Here is a 22,813-nt window from a genome sequence, read left to right as displayed (position 1 = left end):
GCCTAATCTCTCCTAACGCGGTCGCTGCAACACCTTGGTTGTCCCGCGTGAAACAACCAAAATTTACGCTGTCGGAAAGTCCAAACAATGCCCCCGCGTTAGCCATAGGATCGACCTTCTGCGACGCGACATCAGACAACATGAACAAATCCTGGAATTCAGACATGCCCGTTGTCCTACGTTGACGGAGCGTCGGTAGTCGCTCGCGTCCACAAAACTAGCCGCGTTGCCAAATTCGTAACGTTGGCGCCAGATGAGGGGGGTCCGCTCTACTGCACGGCTGGTGCAGAAGCCTAGCTCCGGTCCCAGCCGCAAATAGTCGTACCGTGTCAACGTCCCCTTCCCGTAGCGCGCGTCGTCGCAGCTACGACGGGTTCGGGCGAATAAGGCAACAGGCTAGCACAACAAACAACACTTTATTGCTACGTTAGCAATAACGCGTAAATGTCGCGTAGAGGGATAGTCCGCTCCGTAGAAAAGGGTATGGCTTACACCTTCGGTCGATGATCGGCTCGCGGGTCTCGGGGCGGTGAGATGTTCCTTCGTAGGTCAGCAGGGCACGAGAGAGCGTCTCTCTGCCTGGTCGGCACTTTTGTTCACCTCCCGTGTCCCTCCCCACCGCGAGGGTTGATTCCCTCGCAGGGCGAGTTCCCTTTCCCGCGAGCCGGGATGCGAGGATTAGCGCGAGGAGTAGCGGGAAAGAAGGGGTTGTCCGGAAAGGGCGACTGTGCTCCTCTCCTAGTGGTTCCTTCGCTCCCGCTGTCAGTTCCCGATCGCGCCTGCCTTAAGGAAAGGAAATGGGCGCGCGTGCTCTCCCACAAATCATGCCGGAGTCTACGCCCCCGCCATCCCCTACGTTCAATCAAGAAAACATCATATCAGTCGAGGTTTCCGTCGCGCCCGCACCAGCCAGAAAGAGCGTGCAGGTTGTGGTGAGCAAGGCTTCGCAGACTACGGCAGCGTCTCCCCAGCAGCGCATACAGGTTTTGCTGGCGCACGATGGCAGCGTCGTACTGCACCCTCACGGCAGCACGCTGTCCTCCATGACTGCGCCGGCCCCCTCCCCGGGACTGGTGGCCACGACGGTCACGCCCACGTAGACGAGCGCGCCCGGTGCGACCGCTTTCTCGCGGACCCACTCGGCCCTCCAGGAGCGTCTCTCCGCAGCGCTGCCCGTGAGCGGAACGGCTCGCAAAATCCACTAGGTTTCTCATCCGTCCACCGCGCCACTCTCAGCCCCGACCACCCGAAAAAAATTTAGCACCGTTCGTCATTACGCCATCTCGACGAGGACTGCCAGACGGACACATTTTGACTGAGACTCCGTCTATACGGTGGGGGGCCCTGTCGCGTGCTGGCGTGCCGAGGCACCGACGACGACGAAGTCAGTGGAGGCGCGTGCAAGGCGAGCGCGTGGGCCCTCGAATAAAGAGTTGTTTTTCGTACATCAGTGTAGCAGCATCGTCTTAGCAGCATCGTTCTTCTTCTACCTCTCCGCTACAGCGTCTTTGCTCTGGGAAGCGCTTTTTTTTTCTGTTTTGCTTTTTTTCGGTCGCCGGAATGCCCCACCAAGACTGCAGTGTTCGTATCGCAGAATCGCCAGCGTTGTCGATCACCACGAAAGTTCATCTTAACAGAAGAGTACAGTTGGGCGGTTCGTCTTAAGCGAATTTTTTTCGCATTGAGTCTATGGGAACCAAACAAACGGTTCTCTGTTGTTCGGCATAAGTGAGAATTTGCCTCAACCGAGTTCGTCTTAACGGAAGTTCACTGCATTTCAAGATCGCCTGAGTAAGGTCAGCAGTAAAGGCCGTACCTCTGTCAGTGATGAGGACTTCTGGGGCACCATGACGCAAGACGATGTTCTCAACGAAAAACTTGGCTACCTTGGCTGCACTGCTGGCAGGGCCCTTGTTTCGGCGTAGCGGGTGAGGTAGTCCGTAGCTACGACGATCCACTTATTCCCAAGAGTCGACGTCGAGAATGGCCCCAGTAAGTCCATACCTATTTGCTGGAATGGTCGGCGAGGTGGTTCGATGGGCTGCAGAAGTCCCGCTGGCCTTGTTGGCGGTGTCTTGTGTCACTGACATTCCCAGCATGTCCTCACGTAGCGAGCGACGTCGACAGCAAGGCGTGGCCAGTAGTACTTTTCCTGTATCCTCGCGAGCGTGCGGGAAAAACCGAGGTGGCCAGCCGTCGGGTCGTCGTGTAGGGCCTGCAGAACTTCTGGTCGCAGTGCCGAAGGTACAACAATAAGGTAGTTGGCCCGGGTCGCAGAGAACTTCTGCTTTACGAGGATGCCGTTTTTCAAGAAAAATGACTCCAATCCTCGCCTGAATACTTTCGGAACAGCAGTGGTCCTGCCCTCGAGGTATTCCACCAGACCCCTGAGTTCCGGGTCGGTTTGCTGTCGTTCAGCGAAGTCGTCGGCAGTTATGGTTCCCAAGAAGCAGTCATCATCGTGGTCGTCCTGCGGCGGTGCGTCGATGGGGGCACAAAACAAGCAGTCGGCGTCGGAGTGTTTTCTTCCGGACTTGTAAACAACGGTAATGTTGAATTCTTGAAGCCTCAGACTCCATCGTGCGAGATGACCTGAAGGGTCCTACAAGTTAGCTAGCCAACATAAGGCGTGATGGTCACTGACAACTTTGAAGGGCCTGCCATAGAGGTAGGGCCGAAACTTTGATGTAGCCCAGATGATGGCAAGGCATTCCTTTTCTGTTGTGGAATAGTTGGCTTCTGCCTTGGACAGTGACCGGCTAGCATAACTGATGACCCTTTCTAGTCCGTCAGCCTTCTGCACAAAAACGGCACCGACCTACGCTGCTTGCGTCGGTGTGGATTTCCGTATCGGCGTATTCGTCGAAATGCGCAAGTATCGGAGGTGCCTGCAGGCACTGTTTCAGTTCTTGAACTGCCTATACTTGCGCAGTTCCCCACTTGAACTCCACGTCGCTCTTCGTGAGGTGAGTTAGTGGCTCGGCGATCAGTGAAAATTCCTTGACGAAGCGTCTGTAATAGGCGCGCATAAGCCGAGAAATCGGCGCACGGCCTTCTTGTCGGTGGGTGGCGCGAAGTCGGCGATAGCAGCTGTTTTTCGTGGATCGGGGTGAACTCCAGATTTGCTAATGATGTGGCCCAAGAACAAGAGCTCCTCGTACGCAAAATGTCACTTTTCTGGCTTCAGGGTGAGTCCGGAGGTCTTGATTGCTTGAAGTACAGCTTCAAGGGACCGGAGGTGTTCGTCGAAGTTTGAGGCAAACACAACGACGTCGTCCAAGTACACAAGGCACGTCTGCCACTTCAAGCCAGCCAGCACTGTATTCATAACGCGCTAGAAAGTCGCAGGTGCTGAGGAAAGACTAAAAGGCATGACCTTGAACTCGAACATGCCATCCGGTGTTATAAAGGCAGTCTTTTCTCGGTCTCTCTCGTCGACTTCGATTTGCCAGTAGCCGGTCTTGAGGTCCATTGACGAAAAGTACTTCATGTTGTGGAGTCGATCCAGGGCGTCGCCAGTCCGTGGGAGATAGTACACATCCTTCTTTGTGATTTTGTTTAGGCAACGATAATCGACGCAGAAACGTAGGGTCCCAACCTTCTTTTTCACTTTGTAGCGTCATCATCATCGTCATTTTCCAACCACCGCGCCGCACCTCTCGCGCAGCCCATGCCTAGAGCTCGAGGCGCGAGCAGAACGTGGCCACGCTCCTGGCGGTTTGGACGCTGCAGCCGCCGCTCCGCTTCGGCAATCGCCTTACAAATAAAGTGGCGAGACAACGACACAGCCACGTTGGCCACCGTCACATCTACCTCTCTCGCTACAACTTCTTTTTCACTAACACCACGGGAGACGCCCACGGGCTGTTGGACGGCTGGATGATGTCCTCGCGTAGCATTTCGTCGACTTGTTTCTTAACAGCTTCCCATTCCCGCGTCGAAACCCGCTAGGGACTCTGACGGAGTGGTCGAGCATTTTCTTCTGTTATAATGCAATGCTTAGCAAGGGGCGTTTGTTGGACCCGAGATGACGACGAGAAACAGTCCTTGTATTCCTGCAGAAGGCATCGAAGCTGTTGCTGTTGGCAAGCGGGAAGACTTGGATTTACGTCGAAGGGTGGCTCAGGTATTTGGGTCAACGTTGTAGCTTCGTCAGAATCATAAAAGGCAAACGCGTCGCTGACGGCCAAGATTTCTTCTATGTATGCGATCGTCGTGCCCCTGCTGGGGTGTCTGTATTTTTGTCTGAAGTTACTTAGGATCACGCTTCCTTTTCCTTCATGCAACCGAGCAGTGCCTCTTGCGATGCAAATATCATGGTCTGACAGCAAATGCTGATCGCTTTCGATGACACCTTCAATTTCTTCAACTTTTTTGGTGCCGGCGGGAATTATGACGCTGGAACGAGGCGGAATGGTAGCTGTTCCTCGAGCATGTTCAGGGCATGTTGACATGGATTCGTGTCCGGTGTCATGAGTAAAGGGGACACGAGGCATGTGCAGAAGGGCAGAAGGTAGCGATGGTGTGCGGGGGATGGAAAAGTACCCGATGGTGTGCAACCCCGCCACGTCCACGCACGCCATTGGCCGGAGAAAGGCGCGTGCCACGCGACCCGAGCCGAGGTGAGAGACCACGGAAGAACAAGGAGTCAGTGTTCAGTGGAGTCGTCGAGGAGCAAGGTGGTGCAAGCCAGCGTCACACCCGCGACGGTAGCAGCAGGGCCCCGTTCTGGAAGCAGCGGCGAGAGGCTCGGGAGGGTGGTCGTCGACCTTGGCGTCATCCAAGTGAGGCTCCCCGAGCTTGCAGCAGCCTCATCCAGCAGTTCGCAGGGCACCTACGGCACTACCACAGCTCGATGAGACGGCAATCACCGACAATCACCGACGATCACTGACATCACCATGACATCCGGTGATGTCGTTTTGTCTGACGATAGGGTTATCGACTTGGTTCTTAAGTCGATGACGGCGCCGTGATGGTTTAAGAAGTCCATGCCAAATATGACGTCCCTGGAGCAGTGTTGCATGATTACAAAGCTCGCAGGATAAGTCTGAATATCGATGGTGACTCTTGCTGTGCAGACTCCCGACGGCGTTATTAGATGCCCTACAGCGGTACAGATTTCGGAGCCTTCCTAAGCAGTCCTAACTCTCTTCAACTTCGTGGCAAAGGGCCCACTGACCATGGAATAGTCAGCTCCAGTATCGACGAGAGCGGTGACGCTGTGGCTCTCGATAAGAACGTTGAGGTCACAGCGTTAGGTTGCCTGGCGTTGCCGCGAAGGAATCCGTACTCTGGCTTGAGTCCTAGCTGCCGGCTGCTAGTTTGACGGTCAGGGAAGTCTTGAAGTTCTTCTTCTTGACTACTTGGACTTGGATCCTGACTCCGTGTGGGCGTCCGGAACATGGACGAACCAGCGCCTCCACTAGGTGTCACGTGACGGTGAAGAAGACTCCAGGAGAACTTGGAAATGCGTAACTCTTTATTTGGCTGAACCTGTGGCCAGGAAACGGAAAGTGAAACTGCAAGCAAGGCACGCTGTGTACTGATAGCGGCAAACAGAGCGTTGGCCATCGATAATCTGATGATCGCTGGGACGCGCCGTCTTTTATACATCATGTATCGAAGTTTGCAGCCTTATCACTGGTGGTCGCGCAAGCTCTGGAATAATCTTGACTATTCGCGTCTTGTGCGCAATCTTAACAAAATGGTCTACTACAATCGCGAAACTTCTCGAACACTGCGGCGCAGTTAGCGTCGGGCGTTGCTAACCGCCCTCGCGGGTCAAACCCGAATACATCAAAATAAAACAAGAAGCGGGCGTGGCAGTATATAAAAATACTGGAAGAAATCTACCGTGGCTTCACTGCCACCATAGTCCTCCAAAAGAAAGCAACAAAATTTCGATAAAGAAGGGTGTAAGGCAGGGAGACACTATCTCCCCAGTGCTATTGACTGCATGCTTACAGGAGGTTTTCTGGCCCCTGTATTTGGAGGAGTTAGGAATAAGAGTTAATGGAGAGTACCTTAGTAACCTGCGATTCGCTGATGACATTGCATTGACGAGTAACTCTGGATGAATGCTTACTCATGGTTACTGAATTGGACAAGGAAAGCAGGACGGTAGGTCTGAAAATTAATATGCAGAAAACTAAAGTAATGTACAACCATCTTGGAAGAGAGCAGCGCTTTGAGATAGGTAGCGAGGCACTGGAAGTTGTAAAGGACAGGTAGTGTGAAGGAGGTAGTGGACAGGTTGTGCCTGTATAAGCACAAAATGCTCTTATTGCCTTTCTGCAACTCGGTTTGAGCATGTAGGAAAAGTGAAATAAGCAATAAAGGAAAAAGGCAACTTCTCAATCTTGGTATGCTTTTCCACACGACACCGGTGTACTGCTATGAAAATGACCTAAAGGTTCCAACAACCGGCCTGAACCTGCGATTAGATCCTGGTATAAATGAAAAGACCATGAATTATAGCGACCGATTCAAGCATCCTTTTTGCGATATGAATAGTATAGACGTCAGCTTCGCTGTAATGCTTAAATGTTGAGGAGTGAAGCAGACCGAAAATTTGAAGGGGCCACTATCATGGCACAGTACGGCGATGTCTTTACGGATGAGCCCCGGAAATACATATGATAAGCATCTTCAGCTAACTATCAGTAGTGCGTGTGGCCTAGCGCAGTTGTAAGCATACTGCATGCTTTTAATAGGCGCCATCCCAAACGCGCCGCCGTTCGTGCTGCCTCTTTGTGCGAGAAGTGCGCTGCGCAGACGCATTGCCTTCACAAACAAAAAGCAGCTCGCCATCGCCGTGCTCATGTGGGGTCAGGAACGAAGTGGGCAACATGAATAGTTTCATGACAAACGCGTGCGTACAGTACAGCAAGTGCCCCAGCAGTGACGGTGTCAGCGGCGATGTGCTGCACACAACTAGGAACGATCGGCTTCACGCGGCAGCAAATGCTGCGCGTCGACGGAGATTTTCGTACAGTGGCACTTCATTTATGTGCGCACACGTATCGGAGAAAGCCAGATGAGTTTCCTGCTCTTGCGCAATAGTGCCTTTGTGTTCTGTGTCATCGTTTCCAAACACTCCCTGCAAAAGAGCCATAATTTATTCCGCGCTTTGCTGGTATCAGCCGTTCTCATCACGAGACGCAAATTGGTGGTTGGCACGTTGTTAAAGGGACACTAAAGGCAAATATTAAGTCGACGTTGATTGTTGAAATAGCGGTCCAGAAACCTCGTAGTGCTACTTTTATGCCAAGGAAGTGCTTATTTTGAAATAAAATCACGTTTTCGTGGTCCGCATCGTGTTATCACACTTCAAATCACCCGCCTGAAATCCGACTTTCATACGTCACTGCTGCCGTGCCCAACGTTGCCCGCCTTTACTGCACGGCCGCCGACACTAGTAGCAGCAGAGCGAAAGTAGCGGGACCCACAGCAGCAACAACGGCCATCGAAGCCATCGAAGCTTGCCGCAATCGCCGCAATGGATGTGGACGGAGAACTTGACAACGAGACATAGGCTCGCGACGCTGGGCTCCAATTCAGCGACTTGAGCCCCGATGAACGCGGTACACTGCTGAGGGCTCGTAGTGCCAGCGTCGTTGCATGCGGCATTTTGTCGAACTTTCTGTCAGAGCGACTTTCACGAGCGCGCAAAACACATGCGACAGTACGCGATCCCAAAACTACCACTGAGACGCGACCGCGTGAGCGAAGCAGGGTGCCGGGCGAGGCGCAGTTCGGCGAAAACGAAACCTTTGAACCACGCGCGCCGTTCCCCATGGCAACGCCACAGAGGTTCTTTTGTCCATGAATCAAACGGAAACGAACAAACAGCATTTTATTACGTCTTTTGATGCACGGAAGGTTCTTTTTTTATTGCTGCTAGTTTGATTACTAGTGATTTAGTGTAGGCAGACTCTCATACGTCATCACGATCACTTCATGTGATACATTTAGCTTGATTTCTCGGTAAGTAGGGCACTGCTGTTGATAATATTGCCGTTTCAGACGCTGTCATACATTGAGCTTTCACTCTGACATAAGTTGTTCTTTGCCTTTAGTGTCCCTTTAAGAGGTGTTCGCGGCAGGTACCTGAGGTATTCACAAAAGCCTGGGCGCGCACCAAAATGCCTGATAAGTGTACTGGCAAGCATTGAAGCTATTTAGGACGTGGCTGCGGTGATTTGACCACTTCAGCGGATAAAAAAGTGTGAATTCGTTTTTTTTTTTACAATTTTGCGGTCCCTAAGGAGTCCAAAAAATCGGACATTGACTGCAAATAGTCCCACTCATGTTCTCGTCCGCGCTCTGCGATGGTGGGTCACCGTCCATCCGGCTCATGACACCAACGTAGAGAGTGTGCACATTGGAGTAGTCTTGTGTGCTTCCTGCATTTCAGGTGGCCGCTGCCTTCTAAAGTTGTACAGGACTATGGAGTCAACTCAGCGGAAGCTGTAGATGTTCTAGGTGGAGGGCTGTGTGCACCGCTGTCAAGAAATGCCCATTACCGCGTACTGCCTAAATAAAGTTTTCTACAACTACTACTATCTCATTCTGCGGCATAGCATTACTAAATTGAGTAAACATGCGTTCTGTCTTTCTAGGTGTTAGAGAAAAGTAATACTTGTAGGATGGCAGCCTTTTACAATCGACGACTGATAATTTGGACTACACGGAGAACGTAAATAAGTCTGAATTATCGAAAGTCCGAAAACACGAATGCGTCAGAAAAAAATACTTTTATTGACACTTCAGTGTCCCGGTGGCTGAAAAAGGTTGTCTATGCGTTGCTGCACGCACTTCTGCTTACGTGCAACCAAGTCCGCCTGAATCTCCGCCAGTGTGATATTATCACTGTACGAAGAAGAAAGAACAGCGAGGGTTCGAGACAGGTCCACATGCGACGGCTCCGGAGCACACGGCGCGTCATCATCATCAGAGTAAGAGTCGCTGTTTGGCGGTTGCAGAACCTGCTCAATTATGTCGTCGTTGTTCAATTCGGCACACGATGACACCGCACTGTCGACGTTTCCAAAGTCTTCGAACGTAACTGTGTCTGGAATCGGCAAGGCGGCAGCCTCGAAGGTCGTCAATAACGTCCGCACTTGAGCTCGTTGCGCTGGGCGGCAGGTCCGGTTCTTCAGTTGCAGTGTCGGGTTCTTCAGCTTCAGTGTCGGGCTCACTACGGAACGTGAATCCAGAGTGCCGGAAACAGTTGCTGATTGTGCCTGCCAACGCTGCCTTCCAGGCATCAGCAAGGATGCTCACGACTGACATCAAGTCAACGTTGTATTTTATCTGGCTCTCTAGGCACAGCAACACGTGCTGCATCATGAGTGAACGATACAGCATCTTCAAATTCTTGATGATACCTTGGTCCATAGGCTGCAGAATACTAGTCGTATTCGGCGACAGGTATTCTAGCTCGATGGCTTTGAGACAGCTGATAGGCGCATGGGCAGTACAGTTACAGTAGAAGCTCGTTATAACGAAGCGGGATATAACGAACTAATGGATATAACGAAGCAATCGTAATTCCCCTTGAAATTCCCATAGACGCCCATGTATTTAAAACCTCGTTTTAACGAAGCTAAAATTTCCTCGCAATGGATATAACGAACCTTTTTTTTTCCCCACCGAGCATTTACTGACCATTTTGGTAGCCGGCAAGTCAATGTCTTATAGCGCGCGACGGTTTACGTCCCATCACGGATGCGGTAATTCAAAACTCGCGCCTCGCGCTCCCGAGGAGCCGCCTGCCAACACGCGCGAGGGTGCGCGTCTGCCTGCCTCCCCTTCCACTGAAACTCGTGGACCCACCCGCGCACGTCACCCGGCCTCCCCTCTCCCGCGGAACTCGTGGACCCGCCCGCTCTCCTGTTGCGCGCGTGGACGGTGACGCCGGTGATGCCGGTGACGCGGCAACCACGCGGCGTGGGCGTGGGCCTTTTTGCTTGTCGTTCGTTGCGTGTGCATCAGAACAGCGTCTCTCTCGGTTCCCGCCGCTAGACAGGAGATGGACGACGGCAAGCGAAAGCGCAAAACGATTACAATCGAGCAGAAGGCGGCTATGTTGAAAGCCGTTGAGTCCGGCGTCAAGAAGAAAAAAGTTGCCGAAGATTTCGGCGTAGCGTTGAGCACGGTACCGCAAGCGTGTAATCGACCAAATTCTACTCAATATGAGCATGAAGCGCGAGACTACAATCGACCTCTACATGGCGATCGAGATGCTACAGGCTGCTTGGTTGTCTGTAGCAGCAAGCACGATCGCCAACTGCTTCCGGCATGCCTCATTTGGCGTCAACAGCGGCGGTGACAGCGAAGATATCGGTGCTGCCGCTAATGAGGGTGCCACAGGTGACCAAGACCTGGCGTCGTGGGACGCTCTCCTTGACGCCGGAGTTGTGCCCGACTGCGACACCTTCTGCACGTACGTCAGTGCCGATGCTGACACGGTGACAACCGAAGAGCTGACAGAGGCTGAAATTGTGCGCGCGGTGACAGGGGTGGTGAATGACGACAGTGACGAATGTGTTGACGACAGCCCGGAGTTGGTGAACCCGATGTTCCGACGTCCGCGCAATCGCTGGATGCGGCAAACCTGCTGCGCCGCTTCTTCGGCGCTCACGATGACGGCGAGGACGGACTCGACATAGCGGCAGCGGCCGAAAAAGCCATCATCCGTCTGAGGAAGACACGGCAGAAGTCTATTAAGGACTATTTTTCTGCTAAGTGAGCCGCCAGCTGGTGTGCAGAGTTTGGCGTCAATAAAGTAGCAGTTCTTTGCTGTTCTTTCTTTTTTGTTTTCTTTTGCTAGTTTTTCTCCGTGCGACGGCCGTTTTTCGTTTGCGTGGCGGGCTGCTGTGGGATTTGGTGGTCAGTACATCCTCTCTTGCGTGCTAATCTGTCGGTAGAAATGGATATTGGCTATAACGAACTAATGGTTATAACGAAGTAATTACGACTCCCCCTTCAACTTCGTTATAACGAGGTTTGACTGTATCTACGAACAAAAGGACCTTGCGCTTCTGCAATTCAAACTTTCGGTCCAATTTTCACACATACTCTTCGAACAGCTTTTGCGTGACCCACGCCTTTGTGTTGGCTTCGTACCAGACAGGCAAATTCTTTTTCCCCTAAAACATCGAGGGTTTTTTGATTTTCCAATGACCAGCAGCAGGAGCTTTTCCGTGCCGAAGCGTTGCTGCCGCCGACAACAGTGACTCGTTCCTTGCTGAGTTTTCCTCCGTGGCAAGGTTCTCCAGAATGGGAGAGTGTCTTCTCCAGTAGTAGCTTGTAAAAAAGCCCAGTTTCATCGAGGTTGAAGGTGTCGTCCGCTGAGTAGTGCCGAAGCAGCTCCGCCAACTTTCCACCACGGTAGTTCGCTACCAGTGTGCTATCCACGGCACCGCTCTCACTGCACATTGTTTTGAAAGCGAGGTCGTACTGCTTCTTAAAGTTCCGGAGCCAGCCATCACTGAACTTAAATCCATCAATGCCAAGGCGAAGTGCCAATGTCTCGGCCTTTTGCTTCGAGAGGTGGCTGGAAACGGGAACTCGTTGAGCGACGGTAGCGCTAAGCCAGATGCTCAACGCTTCTTCCAACTGCGGATGAAAACCTTGGCGCACTCTCTTTTGTTCACTTCCGGATGATGTCTCCGTCGCGCTTAAAATCTTGTCCTTATTCTTCCTGTAGTCCGATATGGTTTGCTTCGAAACGTTGAACTCTCGAGCAACTTCGACTTGCGGACGACCACTGAGCACTTGCTGAATGATGGCGGCTTTCTTCGCCATGGTTAGCGTTGTATATCTGCTGCGTTTTGTCGTCGTCGGCGCGGCCTTCGGTGCTGGCTGTGAGGGCACCGTTGGAGCCATTTAACTCAGATCTTGTGAGACAGCATGTCGTAAAATAAAGCAAGTCTCAAAATAAAAATAAACACGCACAGAATTTAGCAAAACACTGTACCGCAGACACATTCACAGAATGGCGGCGATAGCAGCGCAGCGCAGGGATACAGGCATACAGCAACCGGAATGTAGGATGTTCTCGATGTCGATATGATCCCCCACAGTTGAGCAGTGCCTCCAAGATTGGCATTTTCAATTACAGTACAAATCTCTGAGGCATAAAGTTGCGATCGAAATAAAGCCTCATAGATCCCCAATTAGCTTTCGTTTTGATCTCTGAGGCCATACTTTGCATGGTATGGGTGCCGGAGGAGATAATGGCTGCTGATTCGGCGTGCGCAACAGTCTCGGACTGGGTCCGAATTATCAAATGTAGATCTCGCAGCTGTTTGAAATATCGGTCGTCTTTACACATTACTTCTGTGGGACCATCGGCGGTGCCGCGCGACGGTCGCGCCTGCTCGGTAGCCCTGCGCTCGTGGCCGCTGCAGTGACCAAATAATTTCAAAATTAATGTCTTCAGTGCCGGTGACACCTTTTTCGGTACCTGCTGGCCTTTTAATAAAAAGAAATTCAATCCGGCCTGCAATTTATACACTTGCTGGGCAAGAAGTCGGAATTGCCAATCCTTGCCTAAGGGTCTCATTGGAGGGGCCGTAACTATTAGTGCAACAACATTATGCAACATGTTTTCAATGATTGTGAAAGCTGATGTGGAGGAGAATAAGCGGACAAAGTTCAAGAAATATAAAAAATGTTTTTTTTTTATTGTAGTCAGACGTTTGCATTGTTTGGTGTTTTCTTGAACTTAGCCCTATCATATCTCTTTACTGAAACATTATATAATTATAAGATTTGGCAGTTTGGTAGATGAGCATGCGAAGAATGTAATGCGGAATTTTCGTCGCTCTGGTACAAGGCTTTTTTGGGATAACGACGTTCAAAGTAAAGAAAATAATGTTCCCTGGGCCAATTTTGAGGTTTTTTATAAAAAGATCTACACTACACATAAAACTAAAACTATCTGAGCAGAAGCAAAAAGACGCATATATTTAGTTAAAGAAATTTCAGCTACCTAACTTTAATATATTTTGTGCAATTCATAACAAAAGTTGGCCAAAACAGCAGAGCGGATGAGCGCTTCACTCCACCTCTTCGTCATTATTGATTTCCTGTGCTTCGAAAAAAATTTTTGGCGGCAAAACAAATTGCGGATCTCTTCTTTCCACTCATCAGGCAATAATACATAAAATTTTGAAATAAATTTGAGAGGTCGACCAGCCATCAATTGTTCGATCTTGGAATCGCCCTACAGGATAATTTTAATTATGGCAGTGATATATCATATGCTCACTGTTGCGAAACACCTCCAAAGCCTATTCAAAGGGGACACAAAAGGGTCATGTGCTAGCCAGGCGTCTATTGCATTGGCATGAAAACAGCGATCTATCCAAGACTTGTTTATGCTGTGTTTTGAACTGACACATGTTCCAGCCTTACGCATTCTCTGCTCTTAAAGTTTCAGACAGAAGCCGTGAGTGGTACTGCTGTGACGAAGTGTCTTGATTGTGTTGCAGCAGAAGCAGCAGCAACAGCAAGCTGGCAGCACCCAGTGGGACTGGGAGCAGCGTCGGCGCACCTACTCACGCTCCTGGGGTGAGCCCATGGGCCCCACATCGGAGCTGTTCCGCAGGCCGGGCTCTGAGGAGGAAGACCCGCTGCAGCTGCCCCGATCAGTGATCAATCGCAGCGAGATCACTCTCTCCTCTGAGGAGCTCGCCTTGGACGAGCATCAGCTACAGCAGGTGAGCTTTCTTTTGCGGTCAATATATCGAATTATTGGCCAAAGTGGCGAACGTGCCAGTATGGCTTAATCGCTGACAACCCTTACGATAAGCATCTTCAGTTAACTGCACGGTAGTGCATGTGGCCTAGCGCAGTTGCATGCGTACTGCACGCATTTAATAGGCGAGAAGCCAAACGCGCCGCGCCGCCATTCATGCTGCTTCTTTGTGCGAAACCGCTAAGTGCGCTGCACAGATGCATTGCCTTCATGAATGAAACCAGCTCGCCATTGCCGCGCCCGTGTGCGGTCAGGAACGGAGTGGGCATCACGAGCACTTTCATGACAAATGCATGCGTACGGAACAGGAACTGTACAGTGACGGTGTCAGCTTAATTGGCAATATGCTGCACACAATTAGGAACGATCACCTTCACACGGCCAGGGGTGGAAGTTCTGTGCCATTTGCGCCACACTGCGTCAATCCGCTTCTGCTGCGCCATCCTGCTCCAAAACGCATTATTGCACCGAAACTGCTCCCAAGCGGTCTTTGGTGTACGGCCTCCGCGATGGGCTCCGCCACGCTTCTGGAACCGATCACCGAGGCTGCGTTTGGTGCCGTTATGTGCCGCTGTCATCCGTGTCATGGCGTGCCTATGCGAGCTTATATCATCATCACATCACTTGGCGCGCTCTCGTTACGTTGTCGAAGGCGCAAAAAAGCTAGCGAGCCTGTACAGGAGCTAGCTACAAGAAAATGAGTTGTGCGGCCATATTTCGATTGTGATGCCAGTGGCAACGGAGTTTTTTGGCGCGCTGCACGCACGAGGCGGTTGCTGTCATCGTGGCCTGGGATTGCGAACATGAATAAAAGTAAGTGCGTTGACGCTTCATATTGTTGAAAAGGTTCTATTTACTGCGAATATTTAATTTGATGTGAAGCCATGAGGATAGTGCGAGCAGCTGCCGTGGATGTAAATGCGCGGCCATTATTTAGAAACTTTGCATTAAGGAAACCGCTGTACAGCTGAGTGTGTAATATGGATTTTGTATCAAAAGTCTGCATGAGAAAGAAAAATTTGTTTTATCTGTTTGCGGTCAATGAAGCCACTACCAACCGCGAAACCACTCACAGGGCTTCGGTTTGTGTAAGTCGGTTGGACCTTTTCCGAAACTCATTTTTTTTTTTTTTAGTGAGAGCGTGCCTCTCCATGTGCAGAATTTTTTGCATTGCACACAAGCCCTTAGACGTTATAAATGCAGCATGTAAACGTGCTCGTGCAGCGATGAGCTTAGTCTCGCCTGTGCGATCGGTCGTGTTGTTCGATTTTGCCTCGTCAGAACCTGCGCTCGGCTCGTGGTCGAGTACGCTGTAGCTCGTACCATCTGCAGCACAACATGACATGCCGCTCGCTGCCGTTGCTGTGTGTGGTTTGGTACATGAGGTGGCGAGTGAAGAAATATACAAAAAAGAACAAGATAGACACTTGGAGCGTTTATTACTGAAAAGACGAATGTGAGGTAGTACGAAAACAGAACCACGGTTATACAAATTGTGCGCTTGCGACATCTAGCATCATCGCACCTCAAGTGCCATATTTTTGTGCATATAAGAGACACCCAGTAATTTACAAATCTTGGAAGGGAACTTGGAAGGGAAAAAGTGAAACCGCATGGCGCAATTTTTGGCGTGATTTACACGTGTTTGGAGGGACGCGCGTGTTTTTTGACGAATGCTTTCGTAAAATAGCGCTGTTGCGTCCCGAATGGCTTTATTTCATGCGCGACTGACGCGTAGTCGGAGGGTCGCGCGCGTCATTTTGACGAACGCCATCTCAAAATTGCGCTGCTGCGTATTCCTACTAGAAGTAAAAAAGAAAACGCCTCACGCGGCTCGTCGCCCGCTCGTTCGACAAGCGGAGTTTAGGGGGCAGACGTGTGTTTATACTAGGACTGTGCAGCGCTCACAAAAGGGACAAGGGACAGAAGAAGTACACAGGACAAGCGCTGTTGCTGAGTGTTGCTGAGCGCTGCACAGTCCTAAGTATGATTCAATACCAACTCGCTCAATTTTCTATTCTAAGACGTGTGTTTGTTTGGTTTCTTCCAATGCCTCCCGACGGCGCTGACCTATACGCATTTCGAAGGAACTTTTTGAAGCTGCCGTAGGCTTTTGACGAAAATGTAGCAACCCGGCAAACGCAGCGCGAAAATGCCGCTGCTGAAAAACGTTCATTACGATATTTTTACCTTTCCAATGTTGTCCCCAAAACCCAACGCTTCATGCAGGCTGGTGCCCCAACAGACGCACGAGTGTACAGTGAACGTCAGATTTTTCGAACTCCCTAGGGACCGCGAAATCATTCGAAAAAAGGAATTCATGCTTTTTTATTCTGCTCAAGCGCTCAAATTGCCACAACCACGTCCGAAACAGCTTTAATGCCTCCCAGTACACTTATCAGGCATTTTGGTGCGCGCCCAGGCTCTCGCAAATACATTTGGCACCTGCCGCGAACTCCGCTTAACTACGTGCCAACCGCCACTTACTTGCGAATTTGTGCCTCGTGACGAGCGCGGCTGATATCAGCAAAGCGCGGAATAGATTACAGCTCTCACGCATGCAGTGTTTAGAAACGATGACACAGAACACAAGGACTGTGGCCGAAGAGCGGATGACTCATCCAGCTTTCCCCGATGCACGTGTGCAAGCATCGCCAAATCTCCACCGATACGCGATTTGCTGCCGTACAAAGGTGGAAGCGGGCTTGGAGTGTTTTGGAGGAGCTCAGGGAGCAGGAATAATGCGGTTTTGGAGCAGCTTTGGAGCACCAAAATGTGTGTTTTGGAGCAATGCAAGTTAGTTTTGGAGCAGAATTCTAGGGTCAAACGTCATTGTTGTTCAATGTTTTTTATTTCTGGTGAACACAAGAAATTCCAATGATCTTCGAAAACATTCAATACTGATGAACCAACCACAGTTAACACTAATGATATATATATATAGACACCACACACACACACAAAAACACATACGTGTTATCATTAAAACATCACAGCTGTGATAGAGCAATGACTCGGGAAAACGAGATAAGCGAAGTTTTGAATAGCTACGCTTGACTAGACTGACAAATGAAAGAACGTTCATTACCATGAACATTGCCATCTGCAGCGAACTGTCGCTGGACGATGCAATCGCGGAGGCATTGCCCGATGCCGACACTGCGACATCAGACGAGGACGACGTTGCCGCTGCCGCCGCCGCAGATCTTGCCGTCCCTACATCATTTGCCGATATGCTAGTTCACATAGATGGCATAAGGAGCTATGTTTGTACACGCGAAGCCACGGAGGACGTTCTTTTGGACGTTGCCAAACTTGAGGGGAAGCTTTTGCGGCTGGGCTCCAAGAAAGTGCAAAAGAAGCTCACGGATTTTTTTTTAAGTGTGTGGGCAGAACCTTCGTACTTGCACAGTGCCATGTTTCGCTACGGCTGTTGCGAATCGCGCCAGCGGATTTCGGCGAGCTCAAGGTTTGCTTCAATAAATCATAACTAGCACCTGCGTTGCAGTAGTCTTTTCGCTTTTTTGTTATTTGAGTTTTAGAGCCCTGTCGCATTTGTTGGTAGTTTGCAGAGAAGTTTCTCGCTAATACGTCTTGCTAAAAAGTTTTTTTGTACGCATAAATTTTTCTGTTCGGATTTTACGACGCCCGCATTTTACGACGCTTTTCCGCGGTCCCAAGAATGTCGTATAATCGGGGTTTCACTGTATTCAGTTTGAAAGCGAGTGAGAAGAGTGGTCATAAATATTGCTTGTAAGCCACGTGCTTCATTGCAGTCATTTTCAAAGGAGATACAAAACTGCATTGAAGCAACATGAACATATATTCACTAGTTTCATGCAAAAGAAACAAAAAACAGCAAGAATATAAAGATAAACTTGAAGGTTTCAGAATGGACCCCACCCATCACACAATTTGTGTAAAGTGACTGTGCATTAGTGGCAGACATCAGGGCTTAAAGTTCTGGCGTTTCCCAATACCATGAAGTCATTTAGCAGGATTAAAAGTTGGGTGGGTCGGTTCATATTCATTGCTTGAAAATGCGCGGAAAAACGGACACAAGAGGAAGGCGTTAAACACAGGATGACCCGCTACTAACAACTCACTACTAACAGTTGTTAGTAGTGCGTCATCCTGTGTTTATCGCCTTCCTCTTGTGTCCGTTTTTGTGTGCATTTTCAAGCATGAAATCATGTTAAGAGGCATTCAAAACGAGGTTTAGTGTCCTGTCCAAAGCCTTCAATGCTTACAAGTGCCAGGTTGTACAGCCAATATGCAGATAGCTCAGGCGAGCGCACAGTGAGCATTCTGCACCGAAGATTGCATGCTAGTGCGATCGATAGGTTGAGCATGCAGACGACTCCGTGCAGCACATGTGTGATTCAATCGGTGCTTTTTTGACGGCACCGTCACGTGCTTTTTAACACTGAGTCCTTTCTTTAAGGTGGCTTAGCGCAATTACTTTTTCGTAGCTTTACTCCCCATTGTCTGGCTTTGCACTTTGCATCATTAGTTTTTTCAAAGAGAGGCATTGCGTCTCATGAGTAACAACCACCTCATATGCGTCCAGAGTTTAGACGAGGCGACCCACTGTAAACATGGTCGCATTCAGTAAAGGCCTAGTGACATAAATGGAGAAATAAAAGCACGATAATTGTTCTAACACTGCCGTAAACAAAGCATGATTGCTTACCTTCTGTGTTGAACAGCGACTGTCCACCACCGCCTTTGCTCATGCTCATGAAACAGTACCGGAAACTTGTAAAAGTGTGTTCCTGGCGGGTTTCTGTACATGTTCGAGCAGCCAACTATGCAGCAGTGGATTCTGGCCATCGCTGAAGGCTGACAGAAGCGTTAAATTGTGATTGAAAGCGCAACTACCACAGCAACTACAGCCCTTGCCTTGACGCTCACGGGAACACTGCTCGCCCGAGCCTGCCTACACTTCCAAGCCGTGGTGACAGGCGGCGTTGTCGGCGCTTTGCGCAGCGCCTATAACGTTAATCTGCGGTAAAGCCCAGAAGGTTGGGCTGTGAGTTTATCAGTCTTTTTTTTTTTATAGGAAGAGAACCTTAATTCAGCTAGACTAGATTAGGCCAAAATGTGGTAATAATAATAATAATAATAATAATAATAATAATAATAATAATAATAATAATAATAATAATAACAACAACAGTAATACAGTATAGACCACTTATAACGTAACTGCCTATAGTGCGGGACCGGATATAATACGGTCTTTTCAGACTCCCGTTAATTCTCCCATGGAACCCTATGTATACGCATATCGCTTATAGTGCAGTCGCAGGACACAATGTACCGGTTACAGTGTGGATGCCTCGAAGTCCAGCAGACAACCGTGACGGCGAACACTCTCCTCAGCGGGGTGCGGCGGGTGCCCCAAGGAGGGCTGGTGAAAGAGAGAGAGAGACAAGGTCATTGTGCGGAGAAGAAGGGCACACAGAGCGAACGAGCGAAAACAAGTGCAGAGAAGACGCATGCATGTTTGCGTGGAGCACTCTTATTGGGCAATGTTTGAAACAGCGCGGCGTTTCCTCTGCCAATCGATGTTCTCGTCGTCAAGTTGTCGCTCTTCAAGTTAGATGGCAGCACCGCCGCTATGCCGTGCGTTGTCAAACCTGTTGAACGGTCCCACGGCACGCTCAGTCGACCCGTAAGCCTCGCTCTTTTGGTGTCATGTCTTGCTTCTTCCGATCGATTGGTTGCTGGGCCTACTTTTCTTCACGTCCACGTGCTTTTGATGGCTTCATCTACATCTTCATATGCCAGGAAGTAGCAAACCATTTCGCTGGAAACAAAGGTCACCATAGTGAAAGAAGTTGAAAAGGGCATCAAGAAAATTGCTGTGGCGGTCAAATATGTATCGCGGATACCACCGTGTCGGCGATTTGGAAGAATCGGGACAAGGTGCCACAGCAGCTGGACATGAATGCTGTTTTATTGTCCAGGAAAAGAATGCGCACTTCGTGCCTTATTCCGGTGGTTCAAAGAAGTGCGGGCTCAAAACGGGCCCATTAGTGGGCCCATTCTACAAGCGAAGGCCAAGTGCTTCACTAATCTTTTGGGGCACGATGAATTTAACTCCTGAGACGACTGGATCCAGCGATTTAAGGATCGCCATGGAATAACCTGCAGAGTTATTTCCGGTGAAAGTGCAGAAGTTGACGACTCCGCGGTGCAAACGTTGCTGAACATCAATGTTGAGACAGTGTTTCTGGCCCATGCGGACCGGAACATATAAAATGCTGACGAAGCTGGACTGTTTTATAACCTGCTCCCGAATCGTACTCTTTCAATGAAAGGTGAGCCCTGCTGTGGACGTAAGTCTTCAAGAGAACGTGTGACAGTTTTGTTCTGCGCTAACTTGGATGGGCCAGACAAGCGCCGCTTGCTTGTCATTGAGAAGTATGCGCAGCCGCATTGCTTCCGGAAGACAGAGCATCTTCCCGTGATGTACAAAGCCAACGTCAAGGCTTGGATGACCCGAAGACTTGTTCACGGATTAGATAAAAAAATTTTGAGGAAATGGTGACGCAAAAGTCCCTTTTCATCATCATTTTGGACAACTGCACAGCTCACAATGTGCAGCCAAAGCTGACAGCTGTGTATTTGAGAGCAGCTGTAGATATGATCACGGCCTCTTGGTGGCAAGTCAAGCCGGCTACCATTAAGAAATGTTTTCAAAAGCAGGCTTCATCTGTGATCGCTGTACCGATGCGCCCTCTGACGACGGCGATGACCAACCAGTGAGCGCAGGCGAGGTATGGTCCAGTTTGGTCAATAACCACGTTGTATCGGAAAGCGACACTTTCGAGGACTTTTCGGAGGACATTGACGCCGACGTGGACATGTGTGAGAATGCTGCAACTGATGAAGACATTGTCGCAGCGGTCCGGGGTGATGAAGACGGGGCTGCACTCGAGTCCATGCCTGTTGAGGATTCCGACGACATTCCAGACATGTCGTGCAAGGACTCACTGGAGTACCTCGCCAAACTGAAAGGGTTTTGCGCCGCTATCAAGCTCACTGACGAGGAACTTCAAGAACTCCAAGCAAGCAGCGGCAAAGCAAAATAACGGCATTTTTTCGTCTGTAGGGTGGAAAATAAAGGCGTTTCTTGAATCTGCATTGTGTTTTGTCTGCTTCACATGAAGGCCGTTTGTAAAGGCTGGGCCTGGGGTGTGCACAAACAGGTAACCCTTTACGCTTATAGACTATGAATGCTTCCGCTGCGTTACGCGATCGGCGCATATGCGTGGCTGCTCAGCCCACATATTTTGCATATAAGAGGACCTTAAAAATCATTGTTTTCGTTATACAGTTGAATCCCGCTGTAACGAATACCGCTACAATGAAATTTCCGCCACAACGTATAATTTTCGATTCCCCATCAGCCGCCCATACAAAACAATGCGAAAAATGTCTCGTCACAGCGAATACTTTTTCTGGGTATTTCCACTTGAACAAAGTTTTCGCGAGTGCCACCACATAAGAAAAAGGACCTTGCCTAGGATTGCCGCGAAATTCCGCTAGAAACTCGACCATTTCTCGTTGCCAGAGCCGTGCGGCCGCATCGCAAGACCCGTGTCTTCATAGGACACATGCTTTCTGCCACCACACGCACATCCCAGTAAATTTTTCGCCATTGAGATGCTCGGCGACAGATCGTCCATCTCCCATGATGCTGCCGGCGGGTTTGATGCACGTGCGGGCCGCACAAGAATCGTTCTTCAAGAACTCCTGCCATTGTTTTGACCTCGCACTCGAAACAAAACTACTGTTCTGCGTCACAAGCCCTGCGATCGTGAATGACATCCACGGCGTATTGAAGGCACACGCGCGGCCAGCGCGCACCTAGTCCAAGCATAACTACATTCTGCCACAACCGCTGCGAGCACAAACGCGGTCGTGTGATGCATGGGCAACCACGAAAGTACGCGCGCATCCAATGTGTGCACACCGACTCATATCAATGCTGCGGTCAAAACCGCAGTAGATGCGATCAGAGATAGCAACGACGGAGCTCTAAAGACACGGACACGGCCAGCGCACACAGATTGAAAACGGAACTACCGTTTGCCGCAACCGCTGCGCAGAAACTATCGTCGCGGTCATGGATAGCGAATACGCTCAAGTACTCAGCTAACACACCGGAAGAAAGATTAAAGGCAATAAAGTCGTAAAACAGCACGAGGCGTTTCAGCTTTCCTCTCGCTCGCTTATGACTGTGGTAGTGCGGAGCTTCGGCACTTCGTTTTCAGTTAGCGTTTAGCGAACTTTGGCCCACTCCTTCGCGACGCTACGCACTCGGCACGTTTCGAGCGTAGCTTGCATATAGTATTTGTTCGTATATAACTCGCGTATTTACGCAAAGCCGCCTTCCTTGCATTACCGTGAAGCATAGGCATGCGCACAGGAGGGGCAAGGAGGGTGGCCGCCGCCCCTAGTCACCTAGAGGGGGGGGGGGCGGCACGAAATCTGCCCCATACATTGACTCCCCTAGCCACCTAAGAGGAGGGGGCCGCAAACTCTGCCTCGTACATTGACTTAGTAGGGGGGGGGGGCACTGCGATGAACCTTCTCCCCCCCCTGATGGGGAACCCTGCACACGCCTATGCCGTGAAACCAACTTGTGCACCGAAATTCGCATATAACCCGCACCTTGAGTTTAGCACTAAATTTTTTGTATATTTTGTGTGTGTTATATGCGATAAAATACATTCGGCAGTACGTGCGAGTTAGCGAGAGTTAAATGCAAAGGACAGTGCATGCGCTTGCCGGGACCAAAAGACGAGTCATGATCATCTGATCTTCCTAATTTTTGTGGTCTGTAGATGAAATTTTGCTACAACGAAATTCCACGACAACGAACTTTTTCGCATGTCCCGTCAATTTCGTTGTAGCGGGATTTGACTGTAATGCTGTAGCGCTTATAGTGCAGTTATCCACAACTCCGTCGACCTGCGCCATAAGCAGTCTACACTGTATAGAGCTTGGTGGCGTGCAGGTCATTGCCTC

General features: G+C 50.1%; 1 protein-coding gene across 3 annotated transcripts in view; it reads left to right on the top strand.

Moving 5' to 3' along the window:
* Window positions 1–22,813, top strand: part of LOC119384175 (uncharacterized) — a 350,667-nt gene that overhangs the window by 168,354 nt on the left and 159,500 nt on the right. For 2 of the 3 annotated variants that reach the window (XM_049412793.1, XM_037652453.2), the window contains exon 6: window positions 13,506–13,733. In XM_049412793.1, coding sequence (XP_049268750.1) covers window positions 13,506–13,733 — 228 coding nt within the window. The remainder of the gene's footprint in view (window positions 1–13,505; window positions 13,734–22,813) is intronic. The other variant, XM_049412794.1, reaches the window with a different exon arrangement.

Source organism: Rhipicephalus sanguineus, chromosome 2 (genome assembly GCF_013339695.2).
Source record: "Rhipicephalus sanguineus isolate Rsan-2018 chromosome 2, BIME_Rsan_1.4, whole genome shotgun sequence".
Lineage (NCBI taxonomy): Eukaryota > Metazoa > Arthropoda > Arachnida > Ixodida > Ixodidae > Rhipicephalus > Rhipicephalus sanguineus.
The sequence above is the reverse complement of the archived record's forward strand: the minus strand, read 5'-3'. Positions and strand labels throughout refer to the sequence as shown.